We start from the raw sequence: 27,194 nt of genomic DNA, 5'->3' as shown, positions 1-27,194 counted from the left end.
CCTCCTGCGACTGTGCACGAGCAGACGCGGCCATCGGGATCCAAGGCAGCATGTGGGGCTGTGACTAAGTCAGAGGCAAGGTGGGAGAAGTGGGAGCGCTTTGAGAGGAACCCCAATGTCGTCACCATTCCCTACACCATGGTGGTGCACATGTTAAGAGATAGACTCCTCCTTTCTGTGAACATCTGCAAAACCTACCAGAGCCTTATTCTCCTCGTTGCTCCTCGTAGATCATCCTCTTTCTCGATGGTCCCCCAGGTTCAGCGGCTGCATGCTGCTCCGCAGAACTTGGAGCATCCTGTGCCCATCGGCGAGGAGTCTGCACTGCTGTCCTTGTCAACACCATCTGCTCTTGTTCACTTGTGAAGTGTGAGACACCAGGTGACAATGCTACACTATCTCACATAGGACCCACCAAGCGTATCTGTGTTGTTGCTGGGTGCGCTTGGGTCTGGTGACAGTGCACCCTCAGAGGCTGAAGGTTCCTCTGAGGAGTTGTCTTCCTCCTCCATCTGGAGAGTGGGGTGGGGGGGGGGGTGCTCTTGATGGACCAGTGGGAGAGTAAAGAGATGATTTAGAAATATTATATTAAGAATGGGTAAGGAGCAAAAGAAGAGAAGTTTGAGAAAGAGTGATGGAATGAGTGTAAGGAATGTATGGGTTATGTCTGTAGAGGGTGCCTATGAGAGAATTGGATAACAATACCAAATGGCCTCCTTCTGTGGTGTTACTTGCTATGATTGCTTTAGGATGAGGGTGAGTGCGAGAGATGGTTAGTCAGATGGGGATGTGAGTACAGGTTAAACCTCTCTTATCCGGTACTCCCTTAACCGGCAACCCCCGGGGGGGCACATGTGCTGAACGTGGAAAATATCTATAACGCCCCTGAGTACTGTTCGAGTGGGACAGGAAACATTTTAGATTGACAGTTGGAGTGAGATAAGGATGCATGCTGTTGCCTGATTTATTTAATTTAGTACTGGAAGAAGAAATGAATCTTGCAGTAAGACAATATTGGACAGGTGGCAAAAATTTAAACCCGAAATGCTGTACAGTAGGCTTCTGCATGACGTCGTTGTCAGCAATGTTGTCAGCAGTGGCAAACCATCATCGCGACAGAGGGAGGCCCGAGATTTCAGCTTCAGGGTCGGGACGCCATCTTGTGAGGCAATGTTCAATAAAGCAGCGTGGAGAAGAATCGTGATGGGCGTTTAGGAGCCGGAGTGTGGCAGAGGCGGTGAGGGGCATGAGTGCTGTCATCAGGACTGGGTAAGTCGAGGGTTGGCGTGACCTCCCGTCGTCTGGCAAATCCTCTTATCTGGCACAGACCAGGCCCCGAGGGTGCCGGATAAGAGAGGTTCAACCTGTATGTACAGAGAGAGAGAGAGAGAGAGAGAGAGAGAGAGAGAGAGAGGGGTAGACCTGGAAGGTATGCTGGTGTGAGGAATGATGTTGAAGGAGTAGGCTTGGGAAGAAAGAGTGATGGGGATATGATGACATGAACATCAGGATGAAAGTGAGGGTGGCTTGGCACACACCTTTCCTAATCTCTTCAAATCATTGAATCTCTTCCTGCACTGGATCCAGATCCTCCTCACAACCTCCCTGCTGCTGACCTCCTCCTCTATTTTGAGCGAGGGCCTTTTTGTCTCTTGGGGTGGTCTCTTGCACCCATCTGCTGGGAAGAGGGCTTCATTGCGTGCTCTAACTGCCTTCACCAGAATATACAGCAGGCACCTGTAAACTGGAGTGCAGCCTCTGCCTTTGGGTAAACATGTTCACAAGATAAATCCAACCTTTACAATGATGCTTACACCCTCCTTTATCAACTTTCAAATTACTTGTGTGGAAGGGTGCTTTAAATATCAGAGTGACTATTTGTACTCGTTTTTTGTGTGTCCATCTGTGCATGCGTGCAGTGGATTCCGCCCCCTTTTTGAGCACGGGCCCTCGTTTCGGTCATGCATGCGCAGTGCAATGTACGAGGAAGCTGGAAGTTGGAAGTGGGAACCAAACAACGAGCCACATGGAGCTGGAGCCGCTGGAACTGGATTTGCTTCTAGCTTTTGCATCATTTGGAACATTTTCACGGCCTTCTGTGGGACTGAAAACATCGGAGGTAGTGGGAGAGAGAGAGAGATGGGGCCGGGGGGAGAGAGAGACGGGTGGGGGGTGGGAGAGAGAGATGAGGGGTGAGAGAGAGAGAGAGAGAGAGATGGGGGGGAAGAGAGAAACGGGGGAAGAGAGAGACGGGGTTGTGGGGGGGGAAGAGAGAGATGGGGTGAGGGGAAGAGAGAGAGAAAAACATGGGGGGAAAGAGAGAGAGAGACAGGGGTGGGGGGGGGGAGGGAGAGAGAGAGATGGGTTATGGGGGGGAAGAGAAACACGGGGTGGGGGGGGAAGAGAGAGAGACATGGGGGGGAAGAGAGAGAGAGAGAGACGGGGGAATAGAGAGATGGTGGGGGGGAAGAGAGAGACGGGGGGAAGAGAGAGAGCGAGACGGCCGAGGGGGGGGGGGGGGAGAGATGGTGGGGAAGAGAGCCAGGGGGAGAGATAGATGGGGGGAAGAGAGAGACGGGGATGGGGGAGGGAAAAGAGAAAGATGGGGTGGGGGGCGGGAAGAGAGAGAGAGAGAGAGAGAGAGAGAGCCGGAGGGGAGAGAGAGAGCGAGAGACAGCGGGGTGGGGGCGCGGGGGGGGGAAGTGGGAACAAAGAGAGAGAGAGAGAGACTTGGGGGGAGAGAGAGACAGAGACTGGGAGGAGAGAGGGGAAGTGGGAGAGAGGGTACTCAGGGAAGATGGATCACGTTCTTCCAATGCCCTTTACACCCACACCCGATTTCTTGGAAAGTTCGGTGCCTGCGTGACAAGGGACATCATTGGAGTGGATGAAATCCGGAAGTCATGACACTGGGTGGGGGCGTAAGGTCAGGAACTTGGGCTGGGATTGTAAGGTTACTAATCTTCAGAAAAACACAGACCATGAACTAAAAATTGATCAATCCAAGCTTTTTGAGTTAAGCTGGGCAATTAAGGACATTCTGTGGTCAAGGACATAAAACTGACTTCATACATAACAACAATGGAGTTGTTACGTGAGGCTTTGAACTTGATTGTCATCATCATAGGCAGTCCCTCGGAATCGAGGAAGACTTGCTTCCACTTTAAAAATGAGTCCTTAGGTGGCTGAACAGTCCAATATGAGAACCCCAGTCCCTGTCACAGGTGGGACAGACAGTCGATGAGACTCGAGATGCTCAGCGCCCTCCCAGATGCACTTCCTCCACTTAGGGCGGACTTTGGCCAGGGACTCCCAGGTGTCAGTGGGGATGTTGCACTTTATCAGGGAACTTGATTGACAGGCCACTGGAGACATCGACTCTGTAAAAAGACTGGACAATAAAGGGTCCCACGGAATGCAAATTTTTGGATAACAGCATTCAGCATAAGGAAATATCTTTTGCACTGTCAACTCCGTGTGCAAATTAATAGCCATTCAAACTCATCACTACAGCCAGGTCAACAGATCACCACCTTGGTAATCGGATCTCGGAAGCAAGAAACTTATTCATACTATGGATATAAATATTCGGACACAGAGACACACAAGCAGGCAGCAGAAGAAGAAGGACAGGCAACACAAGAAGAAGCAGCAGAGAAGAAACAGAAGCTGCAGAGAACAGCCGGAAGAAGAAACAGCAGGTTACGGAATCAAGCACCACGAATCTCTGGTGATTGTATGTCTAAAATCAAATTTCTCTCAGAAGTCTAGTCCTGTAGTTTTAGTCGTTTTTTGTTGCATAATAAAACTGACATTGATTAAGCCTAAAATTTTGTGCCACGTGTTGTTCTTTCCCACTATAAGTTCCAAGGTCGAAGAATCAGAATAGAGTGAAAAACAGACACCCCACAGGATGGGGTCAGCAAATTCGGCTGAGGGTGACATGAACTGGGAGGGGGCGGGGAGAAGGGATGAACTTGGGCTGGGGGGAACAAGGAACTTGGCCTGGGGTTGCAGGAACTTGTGCTGGGATGGGAGAGCTCTGTCCTCTCTGGGGTCTGAAGTCAGAATGGCAGGAATTACATTTTGCAAAGTCATTCAGAACTTGGGCTGGGCGGTTCTCATTACACATTGCAAAGAAACTTCTGGGTGTGGTTTATCCTCCAAGGGGACCAATCAGCAATCAGGTCATGTGATCATGGACAGCCAATCAGAACATTTTCTAGTGCAAATAGTTACATTCTTTAAATATGGGCGTTGGAAATGAGTCATCAATGATGTCATTAGACTCACACTCTTTAATAGGGCCGGGAAACAGGCATGGCTGGTTTAATTGGGGCCATTATGTTAAAGCCGCACTGAGGAGCAGGCTGATCAACACATCATGATCCCGACCCGCTACGTGGCCCGCACGCATCCGACCTGACTCTGAAGTGAAAATTCCGGCCATAATATCTGGCTGAAGGGTTAGTAGTATCCATTGCTTCTTGTCTGAAGAATCTTAGGATTTGCAGATCATGGGTTCAGCATTTAGAAGTATAGTGCTGGCAGAGTATCAAGTGCAGGATTTAAGGGCCGTATCAGTCAGCGACTGCAGATGGGTGGAGGAGCTCATCAGCAGCATGTTGGAGACCCATTTAAATGCACTGCATAAACGATCATGGTGTGTGCAGCAGCTTCAGAGACATTTGCCCCATGCCTGAGGCTCAAGTCGCACATTTTGCTTCCTGCATCGATGATCAGATTTCTGCCATAGAGGCCTCCAATGCCAAATTGATGAGAGCTGTGTCTTCTGTTTTGGACATGTTTGGTGACAAGCATCACACAGAACTGCATTGATGTTATTTATGACCTTTAAGTTTGGTTTCCTGCAAGTCAATGCCAACACAGCCAATGCCCAGTCTGAGTGGTATGGAAGGAACATGCTCAGAGAGCAGCACATGCATCCTCCTGCCAGACCCCCTCCAATGCCTGCATATGTGGTTAAAAGGATGCAGGACCAGACTGTACACACAGTGGCAGCAGAGGTTCTGCCTGCAGCAGGTCCACTAAATTTTGGTTGATTGTTTATAGATTGTCGGGAAGGGGTTGTTAAAAGCAAATAAAATTATGATGGGACAAAAGTAAATGTGCACAGAGAAGAATCTGTAGATGATGGTATCTACCTGTGGGAAGGAGGGGAGACAGGCCTGGTAAGCCACTGCCCAGTTATCAAGAGAAGGTCTCCAGTATCAAATTGGCATAAATGATTCCTGCAGTGAGCAGCAGGTTGTCCTCTATATCTTCTTCAGGCAACAGCTCCTCTTGCTGATGGCCCCCTGCTCCTGATGAGGGACCTTCATTTTTATAAGGTGCAGCCATCATCAGACTATATTGAAGGACACTCCCAGATTGATTTAGATTACAACAATGACTACATTCCAAAAGTACTTCAGTGACTGTAAAGCACTTTGAGATATCCGGTGGTCATGAAAGGCGCTATATAAATGCAAGTCTTTCTTTCTTTTTCTTATACCTGAAGAGAGCCTTCCACAAGCCAAGTTCAGTGATGATTCAGGTGGGTGAATGAACCTTGTTATTGTTCTGCTCAGCTGGCATCCTGCTAAAGGGAATACTATCATCCAAGACTGCTAAGCGTAATCTTTGGGGGAGAAATTTGGCTGCTTTGCACCTCCCTTTAGCGCCTGGGAGGTGGGGTAATGGGGCGCTAAGGGATTACCTAACAGGCATGGCGAATTCAGCGACGCCCGCAAACTTGCGCCTCCGTCTCTAGAGCCCCTAAATCATGACGTCATCAAGTGCACAGCGTCCCATTTACCGCCCCGGATGTGAAATTGGCTTCCGCCCCCTGCTGTATCGCCGGACGTCAACAACAGCAGGAAGAGGGGGCTGTCACCTCGGCTGGCCACTTGGGGAGCGATAATTAAAGGCAGTAGTGTTCAGGTAGGCCAAACTTTATTCTTCGCACCAGTGTGGTGCCTGCTGAAAGTTTTTGACACCTCATTGCTGCGTGATGTCCAAGCCCTCCACTCTCTGAGAATGATTGGGGCTGTTATGTCAGTCATGCAGGTTGCCTCGCCACACAGAACTAAGTAGAAAAATGTTGCATACCATCATTGGCCCTTCCCTTTAAGGGAGGGAAGCAGCCTCTAATGCCGGTAGCACTGCACCGCACATTCTTCAGCGCTCTGCCACTACCGCTCCGCTTTATTTCGTGCTCCATTTCCCTCTTGGAGCGCTAAAGCTGAATTCCTCAGGAGCAAAAAATGATTATCGCTTGTCGATACTTTTCAGAGATTTCAAAAGTTATCGCCCCAAACAGGGCGCAACGGAATTTCTAGCCCTTTGACTCCAAGGAGCCACACAGAGTTGTTTTTCTGGGTTAAAGAGTGGTGGCTTGGTGAAGTTGCTTAAAATAAAATCATCTCAACTCCGGCACAGGCACCTTGGATTACAAAATTGCCAATATCACTCCATTACTTAAGAAGTGTAGGATTAATCAACCAAGAAATTATAGGCATATTAGTCTATGAGGAGGGTTCATCCTATGCGGAGTGTTCATCTTATGCTGCAATTTCTATAATTCTATGAAAGCACCTTTATTGCGGCGAGTCCAGTGAGTGCTTTAGAAATGTTGGTGCTGAGCTAAGTTCAGGATGATGTGCCACTGCTCTTTTTGCGATCTCTCAGTTTAGTTCAGGTTGGTTTGTTCCGGATAGCTTTGACACGTCAAGTCCGAGTACAAATCGGTTCTGACAGAGGATCCCAGTTCAGAGTAGTCACTTTCACACACAACTTGAGTCCAAACCAGAGTCGAAGGGATAGGGCAAAAATGGGGCCTGCTAAAAGTGGCATCAACTGGGGACCATGATCGTATCTTGTGCAGAGCAGGGAGGTTTCTGGTTGTAGTTACAGGGTGAGTATCAGTGGGTTAAAGATACGATATCAGGCCATTACACCTAATGCAGCAGTTACATATGATCATCATAGGCAGTCCCTCGAAACAAGGATGACTTGCTTCCACGCCAAAAAAGGATAAGTTCACAGGTGTTCCAATGAAGGACCTAAAATTCCAGGTCCTGAACTACATCCTGAAGGGTGGAAGATGCCTGTTCATGGATTTTTTTAACGTGTGGTGGCTGTTGCACACCAGCCACCACACGGGCTTGACAGAGCTAGGTCTTGGTCCAGTGACGAGGATTATCCAAGACGACTGGAGACCTGCTCTGCTGCATGGACCGAGTGCGCACACATATCGCAATGTGGGCTGGCCTGTGCTGCCCCTGGCCCCTGGCCCCGAACTCACACCTCTCCTGAGCCCCGATCATGTCCCTCCACAGTCTCTCGCCGCTCCTTCGCCCCGACCTCGTAGTTCCTGCTGTATCTGCCCACGCTCCAATCACCGACCTGGACCTTGATGACGTCACTCTTCGCTGCCATTGCAGCTCGTGCTCCTCCCTGAGGTGGTCTGTCTCCACGCTGCTCCCAGGCCGCTGCGCGTGAACTGCTGCATTAATATTGCTTATGAGGGTAATCTGTGCATTACCAGGATTACCATTAGTTATCAGTGCAATTTCAGTGAGTTACTATTAGTTACTGGTGAATCAAAGTTCCTCCCACCTCTGGTTTCCCCCTGTGATTTCCTCCCTCTACCTTCGGTTTCCTCCACCCCCAGCCTCGGTTTCCCCTCTTCACCTGCTCATTGGTGACCTCCTGGTTCTCGGAATGTCTCGCACAAAAGCTGCGGGCATGAAACCACGAGCAAAGAAATTCAACCACAGGGGACCCAACCTTGATAAGGTAAATGCAATAATATTTCCATACACCACGTGATCAGATATCACGTGTCCAGATGTCACATGGAATACCTCAAATCAGAGTTGGCAATACTACCTGTCAATGGGAAAGCTAATAAAGTTACGAGCTCTGCAGCAAAATATATCTGAGGCTTGCTTGTTGCTCTGTGCACAGCTGTTTGACTAATGTTACAGGTGTCCCCAGTGATGTTGGTAACCTTAACAACCACTGGCAGACTTTATCATATGATGAAGATAAACTGCAGGTCCATTTACAGATGTGGGATAACCCTGTGACAGCTTCCTTTGTAAAGCAAAGCTTCTGCAGGTTATGCTCTTTGGTTAATGACAGGAAACATAAACAGAGAAAATAGGTGCAGGAGTAGGCAATTCGGCCCTTCACGCCTGCACCGCCATTCAATGGGTTCATGGCTGAACATACAACTTCAGTACCCCTTGATCCCCCTAGTAGTAAGGAAGGTACACCTAAGGCTGTATACTCCTGTTTGAAGATTGGGTGCCATGTACCTGTGGTGTGCAAACAATTCACAGGGCAGCGTGTGATTGACCCATTGATCAACTACAGGAGGAAGAGCTACTTGGAAAGAGAGTGAGAAATGAGAAAGTAATCAAGAAACAAACAAGGTAAAATATCTTACTTTAAAATATCCTCTTCGTTGCAAATCCTAGAAATGAAAATCAGTCATGCCAGACAAGTATTACATAGAAATTAGACAATGAAAAATGATTCAGCCCAGCCAGTCCGTGTTGGTGTTTATTCTCCACGAGCTACATTCCTAATCCCATGTGCCTGCCCTGTGCACCATACCCGTCATCCCCTTTTCCGTCAACCACCTAACTGACATATTCTTAAATGGAGACATGGGGAGTTTAATGTGTATGCGTTATTATTGCACAAATAATCCGGCAATTTGTGGCGAGGAAGCGGTACCCCATGAGTTGCAAATCATCACAAATTGCTGGCCGACTTGCGTCACTCACTATTAGAGCGCCATGAATGTTAAGAAATTGCTGCAATTACGCTTTAAAACAATTTAAACTCCTTGCAGACAGTTATGGCTGCTATTCAATGGCAAGGACCCTGTTAATCAGGTAATTTATGTTTTCAAAGGCCTTCCACTTTTAAACCAATTAGCAATTAATGATAATTGTTCCAACATGTCATATGAAGCACACAACCAAGATACAAGTTAAACAGGGGATTTTATAAAAAGGAAGTAAATCCTGAACTGAATTCAGTACTCTAAATCGTGTCTAACCAGAGCTTTATATAACTGTAACATAACTACAGCCTCTTTGTACTCCAGTCCTCTTGAGATTTTAGTGATTTCTGGACTCCTAAATTTCTGCTCCTCCTCAGTTCCTAACTTCTCACCATTTAAAAAAAATACTCTGATCTATCTTTCTTGGGTCCAAAGTGGATGACCTCACACTTTCCCACATTGAACTCCATCTGCCACAGTTTTTCCCACTCACTTAATCTATCAATGTTCGTTTGCAACTTTCTGGTTCCATCTACACTATTTACTGTACCATCTAACTTGGTGTCATCAGCAAGCATGGATGTACGGCTCTCTATTGCCTTGGCTAAATCATTTATAAATATAGTGAAAAGCTGAGTCCCCAGTAAAGATCCCTGGGGGACATCACTAGTCGAATTCTGCCATCTTTAGTACATACCCATTATCCTTACTCCCTGTCTCTTACCTCCTAACCAATTCACTACCCATGTCAATAGGTTGCTCCAATTCCATGCACTCTCATTTTTGTTAACAGTCTCTTATGTGGAACCTTATCGAATGCCTTCTGGAAGTCCATATCAATAACATCCATAGACACTCCCTTATCCACCACCTTAGTGACCTCCTCAAAAAAATCAACTAGGTTTATTAGACAAATCCATGCCGACTCTCTCTGTTCATGTTTGTCCAAGTGCTAAGTCACTCTGTCACCAATAACAAATTTTAGTAACTTCCCCACAAATGACATCAGACTAATATGCTTATAATTTCCTGGTTGATCACTCCTACACTTCTTAAGTAATGGTGTAACATTGGCAATTTTCCAATCTAAGGGGACAATTCCCGAAAAGAGAGTTTTGGAAGATGCCCCGCTGGGCCAAAGTATTTGGGGTGGAAATCTGGTCAGCTGGCGTCTCTGTTCATGCCCCGGAGGGGCAGTAATGGCGACAGAAATAATTTCTAGGTGGGCGGCCAGATTTCAGCTGGGACATTCAGTGCCGAGTTTGCGGGGGCGCGGAGCAGTACCGCCCAGGAGAGGCGAGCCGGTATGCAATGCCCCTGGTTGCGACACCGTTCTTAAATTTGTTTTCTGGGGGACCCATAGTGCCTCGTTGCGCGCCCTACCAGCCGTGGTGAGGGAAGGAATGCCTACCTGAGGTAAGTGTGTTTGTTTTATATTCTTTTATTTTTGTGATTTATGTTTATGTCGAGTCAGTAAGGTATTGGGAATGTTTTTGGTGGGTTTTTTTGCCAATTTTATTTCCCCATGGAAGCCTCCCTTAGGGCGCACCGAGGCCGGCTCTTTCGCTTGGGATTTTCAGTTGCTCAGCCGGCCTAGCGCCCTAAAACAGGTGTGGAATGCCTTCCTTAGTGCTCCACTCCGTACTCAGGGCCCAGCTGATGAATTTTGTGGCTGAAGACGCAAACCATTTCCCGGCGCCAAATTTACCGTCCTGTCACCATTAGCGCCCTAATTAGCCCCAACCGAATTTCTACCTCAGTGTGTCAATCGCTAACTCCAGTAGTGCATTCCACAGCCTCACAACCCTCCGTGAAAAAGATTTCTCCTACTTTCTGCCCTTTATCTTCTACATTTAATCTTATTTCTATTTCCCCACCTTCTACACTCCTCGACTACAGGAAGCAGTCTGTTTCTATCTACTCTGTCCCATCTCTGCATAATTTTAAACCTCAATCAAATCATCCAATAATCACCTCTGTTCTAACAAATACAGTCCCAATTTTTCAAGTCTTTCTTTGTATTTGTATTTTCTCATCCTGAAAGCAAATCAGCTACTGCAACTAGTTAATACTAAAATTTGCAGCACGTTTTGAAGACTGACCTCTCAGTTCGAGGAAAAATTGGAAAAAGGGAGAGAAAATGAGAAAAAAAGAAATAAAGAGATTGGGAAATATCTCACCTCGGTTGATTAACTTGATTGTCAGCTCTAGAAATAAAAATGATCAAGTTAGGTAGGAACAAACCGTGTATTGAAATCAGTTTATAGCAAAATATAACATCTGGTTATAACTCTCTGGTACAGAATGGGACTAAAAAGGCAAGCCATAGCACCATCCCTGGAAAAGGTGGCACAGAAACATGAGGCCTGTAATGTGCCTGTGATGCTCATCAGGACCCAAAAAGGGAGGGGAACATGAAAAAAATGTATGTGCTAGGCTTATTAGGCCTTCAAGTTCTACCTAAATGAGTCAACCACCCCATAATGCGATTGATGTCTCAGTAGCACTCTAGCTGCGAAATGCCCACTGGAATGAGTAAGATAGAGCAGGCTGCTATAAAAATTTAAAAAGAATTCATGCACCCTTGCCCTTTGCCCTCTCACCAGAACTCATGCCCTTTGCTCCCTGTGCCTATGCTGTCCAATGCTCTTCGCTGCCTGGGAGGAAAGTGCCTGACACACGATGGGCAGCAACAGCCCTTCACAGGCACTTGGAGCTCGCGGCGGGGGGGAGGGGGGGTGGTGGGTGGGCTGGTGATGGGGGAGTCAGAGATTGCGGCGGAGTAAAGAGGTAAGCTTGAGGGGCCGGGCGAAGCACTCCTACTCCTCTTGGCCCACAAACAGTTTTGTAAAGGCATTTACCTCTTGGATCCGGCCTTTCTGGCCTCCTTTAACCTGCCGGGATTCCAAAGCCCTAGGAACCGTGGCCTCCATGGGTTAAAAGTAAAAATCCTGTTAAAATGGAGGCACATAGCCTCCTTAAAAGATTTCAGTACATGCTTCCTGAGAGCAGATTAATTGCCCACCTCCCGACCTGCCTCCGTTAAAACTGGAAGTGGACGGGTTGAAGGTGGTTTTCAGATTTTTTTTAAATTACAATTCTAAATCACATGTTCTATTATTTATGCTACATGTTTGTGTAGCTAAATTGGACTTGGTTAATGGTCATCACTCTACCCATATGCACTGAAGGAGAAAATAATAATAAGCAAACAAGAAGTGATCTTACCTTAATCTATCTGCTTCTTGATAACTCCTAGAAATTAAAACCAGTATCATCAGACAGGAGAAAATCAATTACTGCAACTAGACAAAATGCAACTGTCCATCAGTATAATTTTCTTTGACCTTTAGTAACTAATATATGCATCTTCACTGAAACCCTCTGATATTCAGTAAGCCTGCTGTAACTGTTTGTGACATAAAATTGCCACTCAGTGTAACACTGATATACACAAGCCCCTCACCACAAACACAATTTTATGCACAAACATCAATATTAGATCTTGGTTGAATTCTGTCAGTGTCCATGTTGACTGTTATCTGGCTTGATGTTGAGCTGATATCTGATTTGCTCAAATTGGTTTCAGAAAAATGGATCAAGGACTACTTTAGTAATTAGTTTGAGAGTCTGTTGAAAGAACAGTGGAATATTGGTGTCACTTAATAACTGGTGCCCTGGCGCCTTTATTGATAAAACAAAGACGGACAGACAGGATCTTAGTACAATATCCCAACACAATGACCCGACCGTTAAACTTATACTGTTTCTGTCATGCACTAGTACTGCAAAATATCAGGGAAACCAGCTACAGAAGGTAAGCAGCACATTCTTAATGATTGTAAAGTATAAGTTCCCTGATCCTTATATAATTCCCTGAACCTGCTTATACCTTAAAACTGTTATAATAATATTTTATATTTGTACAAATCAGACTATGTACATCAAAATCAGTGTTCTCTAACATGTGTGAATTTGACACATGATATAAACCTATTAATGTGCCAATATCCAATATGAATAAAGCCACAATCAATCTCACATAAACTTCTTCTGACCTGATCCTTTCACTCCATGCGCCTTCAGAGCATCTTAAATACTTGCTGCAACAATCTGAAGAGCCACTGATATCACTGATACCACTGATTCGGTGGTAAGTTTTGGGTTCAATAGGATCCCCCTTCTTGTGGCTAGGAACCCCAGCTGCCCTCTAGAATACCGAAGAGGAATAAGAGTCCTTTTCATCAACTTCAATAGGGCAGCTCAGCTCAATAGGTTTATGGATGGTTCTGTGATCATCAAGACTATTTCCCTCCCCCACTCACCTGGAGCAGTTTGTAGAAATCAGTACCATCTGTGCCGATTGCCCTACCATCAGCTAGGCAAGACAATGTGGGGTCTACTTTCTTCCAGAAAACTGGCCCTATAATGCCTATCATCTGCGCAGCACACTCAATTATTTTTTCCAATCTCGGTGTACATGGATTCCTTCTACGACGTATATGGGGAGATTTTAACTCCCTCCGCTTGGTGCAAATTGTGTGGAATGGGAGTTAAATTCCAGTGGCACTTTTCGCTGCTTCAATATCGCCCTGTAATGATTTTAATACTAGGTGGTTGAGACTCAGTCAGGCACCAAGTTAATTGAGGTCCTATCACTCAGCTAGCAACTGGACCAGCCTAGTGGCTGGAATTAGCACTGTGGTCTCTTCGACCAGAGAAAGCTGCTGGAGCAGAAGCTGTGAAAAGGGTGAGAAAAAAACTTTAGTTGGTAGAGCCATGAGGATCAGAAGTGAACCTCCATGTCCCACAGGAATGTCTGAACATCTGCTTCTTTGGGCTCCCCCCCTTCCCATCCGTGAAACCTCGCCTAATCCCTACTCCTCAACTCACCTGAGTGGCAGTAGGCATGGTTTATTTTTGACTTCATCTACAGAAGCAAAGAATCATCCACCACTTCATCAGCCATCTAGTACACCCTATCAACAATAAGTGGAGTCTGGGCCAAACTTCGTGATGGCCATTATCCTTGGCATGATCATATAGCACAGATGCCAACAGCCACTTGGGCAGTCATCCTTTGTTGTGAGTACACCATCTTGTTTAAGACAACTAAAAGTTTCCATCTTAATCAAGAAGATAACCAGCCAGTGGTCCAAAATTTCTCATTGGTAATGAACATTGAAATTGGAGACAAAGCACACAGCAAGTGATTCATGGCCACATGCTGGTACCTCTCTAGATGCCATGCAAATACCACAGAAAAGAAGCAGGAAGTATTATGCTGGAGGGATTATCACAAATTCTGAAGCTCCATGACTGATATATTCCAGTCAGTAGCAATAAACAGTCAGAAAACCATTCTGCAAGGATATCCACATTTCTGAGATTCCTCTACTGCAAAGTAAGCTGTCATTTCTTATCTAGTTTACCTGCCTAGATGAATACACAGAGTACCTATGCTTGTGATTAATGTCTTAAAGTAGATTAAACACAGTTTACATTCCCTCTTTAGCCCAGATATCAACCTGTGCCTTTCAATGTCCTGTTGCCAGATAATAGTATTGAATTATGCAATTCATGCTATAGTTTCTGAGGGCTATACGTGCAAATGCACAACAAAGCCTAAGCTTCTTAAAAGGTATCTTTGCCCAAACCAGGTTAGTCAAGCACATCTCAACTTCCTCTGTAAATAGGTCCTCGCAATGATCAGAGGCATGTCCAGGTCTTCAGCACAACGTGTATCTTGAAAGGCGCTATATAAATGCAAGTCTTTTTGTATCTAGGTCCATAGTCCCTTTAACTACTTGGTAACTATGGACGCATAAGCCAATGGTCATTTAAAATTTCACAAATTTCCTGTAGGGCAAGGACACAAATCTGTTCCTGGGAAATTAGAAGTTCTATCTCAGACTTCTTACTATCCAAGAAGTTGTTATTCCAAGTGGAAAAGCAGAGATTAGCTCTTGGAGAGGATTTCTTGTGCTTCCATGATGGAGTAATTCCTGAGGCCGGTTGAGAATGAAGACTATTGCCAACATGGATGATTAATAGCTTAAAGTACATTGAATACACACTTGTTCTCAATCGGAACCTTTTGAGGTCCTGGTGCTAAATGACAGCATTGAATGATAAAATCCATGAGGTTTTCATCAGATGGGCCTCTCAAGGATACCATGATCATGTATGTTAACTATCCTAGGTGAAACACTGAGGTTGATCTTGGCATTGATGTCCAACCCAGCATTCTGCCGAGAACTCTCCCTGAGCATGCACAGGAGAACAATATGCTTCATATCTGTATATCAGGGTGAAACAATGCAGACTCATAGAAATTTCAGTAAAGAAGAAAGCCACTTGTGCTGCTATTAGCTTCCCACCAGAGTTATCTACTCCATCCCAATATTCTGTTCTTCCCACATATTTTGCTTTCTATTTAATTTCCTCTAAAGTACCATGAAATATTTCTATACCAACAATTCATAGAGCAACATAGAAGCTGACCTATTGATCTTCTCTCCCAACTATAGGAGCAGTTGGAACTGTGACACAGAAGTCAAAAATAAGCAACTAAGATATAAACTACATAAAATTTACTTTGATGGATCTATTTGCAGCGAAGACCTAGAAATTAAAATTAATATTGTCAAAGAAAGGAAAACTAGTTACTGCAACTAGCTGAGCTCGTGCAGGGTTGGGATTTTGCTGAAATGGTGGTGGGTAGTATGCTGCGGGATGGAGTCAAGGACACTCATGTTGAAGGCAAAGTCTTAGTTAAGGAGATCTTCAAAGTGCTCGTTCCAGGGGTCCTGATTGCCTTGGTGTCCTTAATGAGTGCCTCTCTGTTCTTGGCCAGCAGTGGGTAGGGCCTTGGGTGATTGGGCTGTAAGTGGCCTTGACTGAGCTGAAGAATCCTCGCAAGTCATGGTTGTTGGCCAGCTGCTGGATCTCCTGTGCTTTCTCCACCCACCATCTATTCTTTAGCTCGCGGATTTTTTGCAGGAGCAGATGGAATCCCCGCTGAGGCACTAAAGTATGGCGGAGAAGCACTATTGGCATGAATGCATGACCTCATCTCTCTTATCTGGAAGGAGGAGAGAATGCCAGGAGATCTCAGAGATGCTGAAATCGTGACCATTTTCAAAAAAGGGGACAAGTCCGACTGCAGCAACTACAGAGGAATTTCCCTGCTGTCGGTCACTGGGAAAGTCATTGGAAGAATCCTCCTCAACCATCTTCTCCCTGTGGCTGAAGAGCTCCTCCCAGAGTCACAATACGGATTCCGTCCACTAAGGGGTACAACGGACATGATCTTCATCATGGGACAACTACAAGAGAAATGCAGTGAACAGCACCAACCCTTGTACATGGCTTTCTTTGACCTCACAAAGGCCTTTGACACTGTCAACCGTGAGGGACTATGGAGCGTCCTCCTCCGTTTCGGCTGCCCCCAAAAGTTTGTCACCATTCTCCGCTTGCTCCATGACGACATGCAAGCTGTGATCCTGAGCAATGGATCCACCACAGACCCAATCCACGTCCGGATCGGGGTCAAGCAGAACTGCGTAATCACACTAACGCTCTTCTCGATCTTCCTTGCTGCAATGCTCCATCTCACTATCAACAAGCTCCCCACTGGGGTGGAACTAAACTATAGAACCAATGGGAACCTGTTCAACCTAGATCCAAGGTCGTCCCAGCCTCTGTTATTGAACTATAGTACGCGGACGACGCTTGCGTCTGCGCATACTCAGAGGCCGAACTCCAAGCCATCGTCATCACCTTCACTGAGGCATATGAAAGCATGGGCCTTACACTAAACAACTGTAAGACAAAGGTCCTCCACCAACCTGACCCCGCCATACAGCACTGATTCCCAGTCATCAAAATCCATGGCTCGGCCTTGGACAAGGTGGGCCATTTTCCATACCTCGGGAGCCAACTATCAGCAAAAGCAGACATCAATGACGAGGTCCAACACCCCCTCCAGTGTGCCAGCGCAGCCTTCGGTCGCCTGAGTGTTTGAAGGCCAGGACCACAAATCTGGCACCAAGCTTATGGTCTACAGGGCAGTAGTGATCCTGCCCTCCTGTATGGCTCAGCGACGTGGACTATATACAACAGATACCTCAAAGCGCTGGAGAAGTACCACCAGCGCTGCCTCCGTAAGATCCTGCAAATCCACTAGGAGGATAGACGCACAAACGTGAGTATCCTCACCCAGGCCAACATCCCCAGCATCGAAGTGCTGACCACACTCGACCAGCTCTGTTGGGTGGGCCACATCGTCCGCATGCCCGACACGAGACTCCCTAAGCAAGTGCTCTACTCGGAACTCCTACATGGCAAGCGTGCCCCAGTTGGGCAAAGGAAACGCTTCAAGGACACCCTCAAAGCCTTCTTGATAAAGTGTAACATCCCCACCGGCACCTGGGAATCCCTGGCCCAAAACCACCCAAAGTGGAGGACGAGCATCCAGGAGGGCACTGATCACCTCGAGTCTCGTCGCCGAGAGCATGCAGAAACCAAACGCAGACAGCGGAAGGAGCATGCGGAAAACCAGGCTCCCCACCCACCCTTTCCTTTATCCACTGTCTGCCCCACCTGTTACAGAGACTGTAATTCCCACATTGGACTGTACAGCCACCTGAGAACTCACTTTTAGAGTGGAAGCAAGTCTTCCTCGATTCTGAGGGACTGTCTGTGATGACTACAACTAATTCATATTAAAATGCAATCTAAACAATATGATATATACAATGAGGGATAAATTCAATAGCTCCCGGAAACAGGTGCAGAAATCTCAACATGTGTTTAACCCATGCCCATTGCTTGATGCAGGCATCAGGCCAACCTTCGTGCTGCCTGCTAATTTAAATAATTGCAGTGTTGAGGCAGTGCTAAATGTACTGTTGATTGGCAGCACGTCAGGGCAGGGGGATCCAAGTTTGTGTGAGATTAGCACCACTGAAAGCTAGCCTGCACTACTTAAAGCCAGTCTGCACCTCTTAAAGGGGAGGCGCATTCTGGCTGGAGCAGGTGCTGGAAGTGGTGGGGAAGAGAGTCTGACCTGCAAGGACAGTGACTAATGGCGCAATAGGGGAGAGAGCATGCTCCAAGGTTCTCAAACATTGCACTTGAGGCCTTGGTGGAGGAAGTGGACAGGAGCAGAGAAGACCTCTATCCACAGGGAGCCATGTGCCCCTCCAGACTATCCCTGCCCAGGCTGTGGGAGCAGTTAGATGAGGTGGTCAATGCCAGACGTTAAGTCCTGAGGACATGGATGCAGTGCCGAAAAAATTCAATAACTTTACACGCATGGTCAAGGTCAGTGAATTCATCTTCAAATGCCATATCCCACTAACTGCACCACTAGCCTCACACACTGCTCAATGCATCACACCCCCATCACCCAGCTATCAACAATCACTATCATATCTTACTCATGCTTCACTTCACCCTTACACACTTACCACTGCTACAAGACTCACACCCACATTTCACAGCTTGCATGCACTGCCAGCTATTCAACCATGACAGCCACATCACCAAACACATTGCACCACGCTCACCGAAACACTTTCCTCCTATCTATCTATTCACCATTGTCATTCACCCTGATCCCTTTGCAATTTGATGCCTCTCCCCGATAGTCAAGGAGAGGGAGAGAACCAGAGGTGGTCCTCCACAGATCTCACAGCTAACAACTGCAGTGGAAGAAGAGCTGCCAATCAGTGGCGTTTTGGCAACCCTAGCCATTGAAGATTGGGACCCTCCCAGCTACCTGGTGACAGAATTAAATATCATTAACGCACATGTCAGAAGGCACTCAGTCATGTAGACGATTTCAGCAGCGAGTGAAGTATGATCATCATAATGATAAGTTGCAGCATTCTTACCTTGCCAGGACTAGTTCATATTTTTTTCCCTCTGCTAGGTCCTTCACGCATATATCAGCAGTTGCTGTACCTCATGGATGATGAATCCTTAGATGAGCTAATTCCTTCTGAGGGTGCACCATCACAGAACTCATGCTTAACATGCACGTGCACAGATAATCGCACTTCGGGTCCAATTAGACAGATAGTTGGGTTTCCACCAGGTGACTCACAGTTCACCAGTGAGCAAGAGACAGTAGAGGTAGAGACAGCTGTGGAGAGTCTGCGTTGGAGAATGCAGCTGTTTGTAAGCTCTGTTCAGCTGGATACAGATGCTGTACCCTTGGGGCTGTCAATGATAAAGATAATCATTGAGGGCCAGCAGAAAATCTGTGACACACTGGCAGGCCTTCCACGCACACTATCCATGATTGCAGAGAGAACGGAGGAGTCTACTTAAGCATGAGTGGATTGATGTCTTCTTACATGGATAAAGTGGCCAACTCCGTGAAACATCAATCGTGGCAATCAAATGAGTCCATGCAGGCCTTGACCTGGGGGAGACAATGAAGTGGGGTTTAAGAAGGCGTTTTGCAGTAGAGAAAAACAACTTTGCATTCCTGGATAATCCTGGAAAAGTAAGCAGTTTTTGCAGACGAGAGCAGGACCCGCCAGTGCTTTCTGCAGCCCAGCCAGATCTGCCAATGAATGACATATGTGTTGTCTGCCATATGTGTTCAAGTCTACGTCACTTGGACTTAAGGGAGCGGAGATGAGTGCCCACCAGTGGGAATGACCAGGGTGAGAGAGGATAATAAGGCATCAATGGTGGAGGTGAGGGTGTAGTTGAGCAGATCAGTAGCTGCAGAAATGCTGTGATGGATGGTGGGCCAAAGACTAGACAGGTGGGATTTTGAAAGTGCTGTTGTAAGTGAATTGCCCATCGAGTCGCTAAAAGCAGCTCTGGGCCCTGACTCCGTTAGGTGTGTCGAGGAGGCTCAAGCACGTGGGGAGATCCCGTCCGAACTGACCCCCGTCTGGACGGAATTCCTCATCGGCGCCAAACCCCAGAACCTCCCTCGGGAGCCGGCGCCTCACAACTTGAGCCGCCTCGGGGAAATCCCCTCCGTGCCTTTCAGTTCTGCGCGGAGGGGTTTCCTGTACGGGCTGCTCCTGCACACCCTCAACTTTGCCATCCTCGTCTGCCATCCGAACACGCCATGGCGTACTATATTGCCGTCCGGAGGAGGCGGGAGTCCCCAATGGAGTGCACTCTACGCGGGAGTCCTCCCACTATTTATCGGGGACTTGGCCTGGAGGGTGGTGCACGGAGTAGTCCCGTGCAACAAATTTTTAAGCCGGTTCACGAACTCCCAGGCCGCCTGCAATTTCTGCGGTCTGGAGGAGTCTGTGTTCCATGTTTTTATTGAATGCACAAGGTTGCAGCCTCTGTTCCATTATTTAAAGGGGCTGCTCCTCAATTTCTGGCTGCACTTCAGCCCCGCACTTCTGATCTTTGGTCACCCTGTGCGGAGGGGAGCGGGTAGGTGCGAGGGCCTCCTTGTAGGACTGCTCCTGGGCACGGCCAAGGGTGCCATCAGCCGGTCCAGGCAGCGGGGGGGGTCGAGGGGGTCATTCAGCCTGACTGCCTGCCTCTCTTCCATGCTTACATCCGGGCCAGGGTGTCCTAGAGATGGAGCACGCGGTGTCCACCGGTACGCTCGCGGCCTTCCGCGAGAGGTGGGCGCCGGAGGGACTGGAGTGCATCATCACCCCCGACAACCAAATTTTAATTTGATTTTACATGTTTTAAAGTTTAATTTGTTTAATTGCCGGGTTTTTAGTGTCCCCCTCCCCTTTTATACAGGGCACTTGTAAAATATATAATTTTAATGCCCCAAAAAAATCACATAAAAACCAACAAAAAAAACCCTCAAAAAAACAAAAAATATAAAAAAAGAGGGCAGTTAAAAGTGTCTGGAGTGTCCCCCAGATCGGGAGGGGGGTGGGGGGCAATTGATCTAATGTTTATTTTGTTCCCCCCCCCACAAAAGAGTTGTAAGTGAATTGGTGGAGAATTTTTTCTGACACAGAAGGAAGTAGGGTTAGGAGGGGGGAAAGGGGATGTGGGTACAGAGCGTAAAAGAACAGCCTGCCTTTACCTCTGCTAAAGCCATAGGGGTTGCACCACGTAGGAGCGATAGGAAAAGGAAGAGCAAAGCTTTGCAGTTGCACAAGGGTATGCAGATGGGTGTTTGAGAAAATGTTACGTTGTTAAGTTTCCATTCTTTAGTGGAATCACATAAAATGTATTACTTTGCACCACTTTCCCGTGTTGCACATTCTTGATTGCCACGTGGCTATTCACCTTTTCAGTTGCTTGTTCATGAATGGGAAGACATGAATTCATAGGGACCAATGGGGGTATGTGCAATGGCTGAATGGTTGCTTGCAGGACTGCTTTGAGTCAGTGCAATGGGGTGGGGGGGTGGGGCGGGGTGTGTGTTTGAGAGGAAGAGAGTGGCTAGTGGATGTGATTGTCACATTGGTCCACTTATGGTAACTAACCCAAACTTAGTTATAAGGGAATCCCTGGCATCCTGGGCAGCAATGTGAATGGCTGGTACTGCATTGGGGTCGTCATCTATCTTTCTCCTCCTCCCCGGATTCATCTGCAGACGATGTGCGCTCAGCACCATGTTCCTCCTGCAGCTCCAATCCTCGCTGTTGCACAATGTTGTGCAATGTGCAGCACACCATGATCATTCTGGAGACCATGGCTGGCAAGCACTGAATGGTTCCTCCAGATTTGTCCAGGCACCTGAAGCACATCTTTTCAATGGCTTACTTAATGACATATCTGATGGTCATATGGCTTAATTGGTGTGGTTTCTCATGGGTGTCATTAGCCAAGTTTGAAGGGGGTATCCTTTGTTTTCTTGCTGCCACCCCTTAAGTCTGCCTGCAGGTCCAAAGAGGTCATGGAGCTTGAAGCGCTGCAGGATAAATGTAACATGGTAGTTCCCCGGGAATCTGGCTCACACCTGCATAATCCATTTCTTGTGGCTGCATACACGCTGCACATTGATGGAGTGGAACCCTTTGTGGTTTACGAATACACCTGATGATCTGGGGGTGCACAGATTGCCATGTATGTGCAATCGATGATGCCCTGCACCTGTGGGAAGCCAGCAAGAAATGCAAACCAGATTCATTTAGACTAGGGTAATTTCAGGTGAAGTTGACATAATTACCGACACTAGCAAACAATCCATTCGTGATCTGGCTCATGTATTGATGTGCAACTGACTGGGAGATCCTGCATATGTCTCCAACAGAACCTTGGAATGATCCAGAGGCAAGAAAGTTGAGGGCAGTAGTCATTTCAGAGCCACTAGTAATGTGTGGCCACTAGGTCCAATAGGGAGCAGGTCTTCTTCTAGCATTTTGCAGTTGTCTGCCACCACCTGATGTAACAACCTTAGCCTCCAGAATCACTGCTCTTCCAAGAGGTCTTGGAAGCTGAGCATCTACCTGTACACTCACGTAGAGCATCCTGCAAGCTCCACCACTCTCCTCCACCCTCCCTGCTGCTCCCCTCTCTGCTGCTGCTCCCCTCTCTGTTGCCGCTTCCCCCTCTGTTAACCACTTGCAGTGCACTCCACAGCAGGCTGCTGTTGTTGCTGATGGTTACCTTGCTCCTCATCCGAGGTCCAATCTAAGGCAGCCAATTTGCCACCCATCCTGTTCGGAGTGTCAAGTTCAGAGGCTAACCTCTCTCCATAAGTACTCTGAACAAACCTTTCCCAGTAATAGGTAAAAAAAGAAGCTGTGAGCACAGAGTATTTATTGCTGTATTAGCCTGACTTTTAATGAACCACGTGAATTGCCATTGTGTTTTTGTCTTGGTATCAATGGCAAGTTTCAGGAAGCCCGGGAAACCGTGGATGTGGTTCTAATGTAGGTTGAAATATTGCTACAATGGTCTGATTAACATATCTAAATTGCTAACCCGCCTCTCCGGACGGGATTACGTGCAACCAGCTGAACACGCTCGAGTTTAACCTGCAACTAAAGTAAATGTTGGTCCCTTAGAAGATGAGAAGGGGGATTTAATAATGGGAAATGTGGAAATGATTGAGACCTTAAACAATTATTTTGCTTCGGTCTTCACAGTGGAAGACACAGAAACCATGCCAGAAATTGCTGGTCACAGGAATGTGGGAAAGGAGGACCTGGAGACAATCACTATCATTAGTGGGGTAGTGCTGGACAGGCTAATGGGACTCAAGGTAGACATGTCCCCTGGTCCTGATGAAATGCATCCCAGGGTATTAAAAGAGATGGCGGAAGTTATAGCAGATACATTCGTTATAATCTACCAAAATTCTCTGGACTCTGGGGAGGTACCAACGGATTGGAAAGCAGCTAATGTAACGCTTCTGTTTAAAAAAGGGGGCAGACAAAAGGCAGGTAACTATAGGCTGGTTAGTTTAACATCTGTAGTGGGGAAAATGCTTGAAACTATCATTAAGGAAGAAATAGCGGGACATGGTGGATAGAGGTGTACCGATGGATGTGGTGTATTTAGATTTTCAAAAGGCATTCGATAAGGTGCCACACAAAAGGTTACTGCAGAAGATAAAGGTACGCGGGGTCAGTGGAAATGTATTAGCATGGATAGAGAATTGGTTGGCTAACAGAAAGCAGAGAGTCGGGATAAATGGGTCCTTTGCGGGTTGGAAATCGGTGGTTAGTGGTGTGCCACAGGGATCGGTGCTGGGACCACAACTGTTTACAATATACATAGATGACCTGGAAGAGGGGACAGAGTGTAGTGTAACAAAATTTGCAGATGACACAAAGGTTAGTGGGAAAGCGGGTTGTGTAGAGGAGACAGAGAGGCTGCAAAGAGATTTAGATAGGTTAAGCGAATGGGCTAAGGTTTGGCAGATGGAATACAATGTCGGAAATTGTGAGGTCATCCACCTTGGGAAAAAAAACAGAAAAAGGGAATATTATTTGAATGGGGAGAAATTACAACATGCTGCGGTGCAGAGGGACCTGGGGGTCCTTGTGCATGAAAATCTTTGAATCCCAAAAAGTTAGTTTGCAGGTGCAGCAGGTAATCAGGAAGGCGAATGGAATGTTGGCCTTCATTGCGAGAGGGATGGAGTACAAAAGCAGGGAGGTCCTTCTGCAACTGTATAGGGTATTGGTGAGGCCGCACCTGGAGTACTGCGTGCAGTTTTGGTCACCTTACTTAAGGAAGGATATACTAGCTTTGGAGGGGGTACAGAGACGATTCACTAGGCTGATTCCGGAGATGAGGGGTTAACTTATGATGATAGATTGAGTCGACTGGGTCTTTACTCGTTGAAGTTCAGAAGGATGAGGGGTGATCTTATAGAAACATTTAAAATAATGAAAGGGATAGACAAGATAGAGGCAGAGAGGTTGTTTCCACTGGTCGGGGAGACTAGAACTAGGGGGCACAGCCTCAAAATACGGGGGAGCCAATTTAAAACCGAGTTGAGAAGGAATTTCTTCTCCCAGAGGGTTGTGAATCTGTGGAATTCTCTGCCCAAGGAAGCAGTTGAATGTATTCAAGTCACAGATGGATAGATTTTTAACCAATAAGGGAATTAAGGGTTATGGGGAGCGGGCGGGTAAGTGGAGCTGAGTCCACAGCCAGATCAGCCATGATCTTGTTGAATGTTCTTATGTTCTTATGCAAGTCAGTACGTTGGAGCTGACCTCTGGACACAAACGCACTTTTGGCCACTTTAACCCCCACCTGTACCTAAACTCATGTGCTGTTCCACGTTAAAATTCCTCTACTATCAAATTCACAGGCAGCATGGATTGGCCTCTTGATCAACTATAGGAAGAAGTGGAGCTGCAAGAAGTGATCAAGAAATGAGAAAGTGATAAGACACATAAAAAGATAAGAAATTATTTATATCTTACTGTAAAAGATTTTCTTCATGGTAAATCCTAGAAATTGAAATCAATATTAGATAGAAGCAAACCAGTTACTGCACATATTTAATATTGAGATGGAAATGGATAATCATTTTAATCAGGAGCTACACAAATTTATATATACTACATCGTTGCTATGACAACATGTCCTGAAATACACTATCCTTCAAAACTCGGATGCACTCTAACCTCTCAATATATGCTAGTTTAGTGGTTATGGTACTGGATTATTAACTCAGAAATCATGAGATCAAATTACATGGTAAATTGTGCAATTAAATTTAATGGCCTGGAGTTTACGCTCGATTGTGCTGGTTTTTTCAATGCAATTCGGCCAATATCAGCGTAACCAACACGAAAGATTGAGGAATTTAAACGCAAATAGCATTCAGCGCAACTTGAGTTTCCGCAATCTTTAGCACTAGTTTTAAAAACATTGCATCAGATGCAGGCCCTACCCACAAAACTGAGTATGCCCCCAATTGAGTTTCCGCTAATTGCGTCATTTGCAGGTTTTTGAGGAGGCTTTATATATTAAGTTGAATCTTTTGGGTGTGAGGACACTAACAGGTACATTTTGAAAGGTTGCGAATTAATTTTTTAAAAATTTACCAAGGAACTCACTAATGTACCCGAATCGAGCTAGAAAATAGTTTGTATATTTTTTTTTAGTCATTTTCAGTAACACAAAATTGGGTTACTCACAGGTGTGGATTGACAGTTATTTAAAATGCTTCTTTTTTTTTTTAAATTCGTAGCCAATCGTTCCAATTCTTTGTCAAATCACAAACGCCAGAGGTCACCTTGCACATGCCAAGGATCACTCTGCGCCAATGCTCTTAGCCAAAAGGCCTAGAGCCACTGCACCGTTCCTGGAAGTACTGCAATACCAGGTTCGTGCCATGGAGGTGGATGGGTCAAGCCACCCCACACACCTCCGTGGAGGTGGATGGGTCAAGCCACTGATAAACCCATTTTCAGCTGTATTAATCAAAATTGATCAAGTTGCCATTCTTACATATATCAAAGAGTATTTCTTGAAACAAATTTAAAAAAAAATTTACATTTGAAAACGCTGCCCGATTGCACTGCTCCATGAGCATGGCAGATTTTGCATTCATCAATATGCAAATGAGTTTGAGCAGACACTCGGGGGGGGGTGGGGGGGGGGTGGCGGGAAGAAAACACTTTTCAAAAATGGCATAATTTTGGACACAAGTTGTGCCGGAAACTTGCGCCAAAAGCTCTATCCCAATAATTCTAGCAATTTTGGGCTGACACTAATAAAAATGACTGGATGCTGCTAGATTATTGTAAAAACCCCAACTTGTTCACTAATGTATTTCAGTAAAGGAAATCTGCCATCCCTACCTAGTCTGGCTGGCAAGTGATTCTAGTCCATGCCACATGGTTAACACTTAATGCATTCTAAAGCAGGCTAGCAAAACACTCGGATGCAAAAACATTTGCTACTAAGGAGGCCCACCACCTCTTTATTAATGCAACTACGGATGGACAACAAACGTAGCCTTGTCAGTGTCATCTAACACCTTGAGAACAATTTAAAAGAAAACAACTAGTTCCACACCACCCCCATCACCGCAAATACTATCTGATACACCTTAATTAAATCTTGGCTAAGTCCTATCAGCACGGCGGCTCCGACCTGCGAGGACCATCAGCAGCAGGTCGGGGCCTTAAAGGAGGAGCAGCAGCGTGGCGCATACCACTGACTAAGAAAGCAATAAAGAAAGGAAAGATAGATTACGAAGGTAAACTTGCGCAAAACATAAAAACAGATATTAAAAGCTTTTATAGATATATAAAACGGAAAAGAGTGACTAAAGTAAATGTTGGTCCCTTAGAAGATGAGAAGGGGGATTTAATAATGGGAAATGTGGAAATGGCTGAGACCTTAAACAATTATTTTGCTTCGGTCTTCACAGTGGAAGACACAAAAAACATGCCAGAAATTGCTGGTCACAGGAATGTGGGAAGGGAGGACCTTGACACAATCACTATCACTAGGTGGGTAGTGCTGGACAGGTTAATGGGACTCAAGGTAGACAAGTCCCCTGATCCTGATGAAATGCATCCCAGGGTATTAAAAGAGATGGCGGAAGTTATAGCAGATGCATTCGTTATAATCTACCAAAATTCTCTGGACTCTGGGGAGGTACCAGCTGATTGGAAAGCAGCTAATGTAAGGCCTCTGTTTAAAAAAGGGGGCAGACAAAAGGCAGGTAACTATAGGCCGGTTAGTTTAACATCTGTAGTGGGGAAAATGCTTGAAGCTATCATTAAGGAAGAAATAACAGGACATCTAGATAGGAATAGTGCAATCAAGCAGACGCAACATGGATTCATGAAGGGAAAATCATGTTTAACTAATTTACTAGAATTCTTTGAGGATATAATGAGCATGGTGGATAGAGGTGTACCGATGGATGTGGTGTATTTAGATTTCCAAAAGGCATTCGATAAGGTGCCACACAAAAGGTTACTGCAGAAGATAAAGGTACGCGGAGTCA

General features: G+C 46.2%; 1 protein-coding gene across 50 annotated transcripts in view; it reads right to left on the bottom strand.

Moving 5' to 3' along the window:
• The window catches only part of LOC139232545 (heat shock protein DDB_G0288861-like), a 990,854-nt gene that overhangs the window by 283,064 nt on the left and 680,596 nt on the right, over positions 1-27,194 (bottom strand). For 46 of the 50 annotated variants that reach the window (XM_070862910.1, XM_070862948.1, XM_070862943.1 and 43 more), the window contains 4 exons: positions 24,649-24,675; positions 12,029-12,055; positions 10,981-11,007; positions 8,456-8,482 (listed from right to left, as the gene is read on the bottom strand). In XM_070862910.1, the coding sequence (XP_070719011.1) occupies positions 8,456-8,482; positions 10,981-11,007; positions 12,029-12,055; positions 24,649-24,675 (108 nt within the window). The remainder of the gene's footprint in view (positions 1-8,455; positions 8,483-10,980; positions 11,008-12,028; positions 12,056-24,648; positions 24,676-27,194) is intronic. The other 4 variants (XM_070862914.1, XM_070862932.1, XM_070862913.1 and 1 more) reach the window with 3 other exon arrangements.

Source organism: Pristiophorus japonicus, chromosome 20 (assembly GCF_044704955.1).
Source record: "Pristiophorus japonicus isolate sPriJap1 chromosome 20, sPriJap1.hap1, whole genome shotgun sequence".
Taxonomy (NCBI): domain Eukaryota; kingdom Metazoa; phylum Chordata; class Chondrichthyes; family Pristiophoridae; genus Pristiophorus; species Pristiophorus japonicus.
The sequence above is the reverse complement of the archived record's forward strand: the minus strand, read 5'-3'. Positions and strand labels throughout refer to the sequence as shown.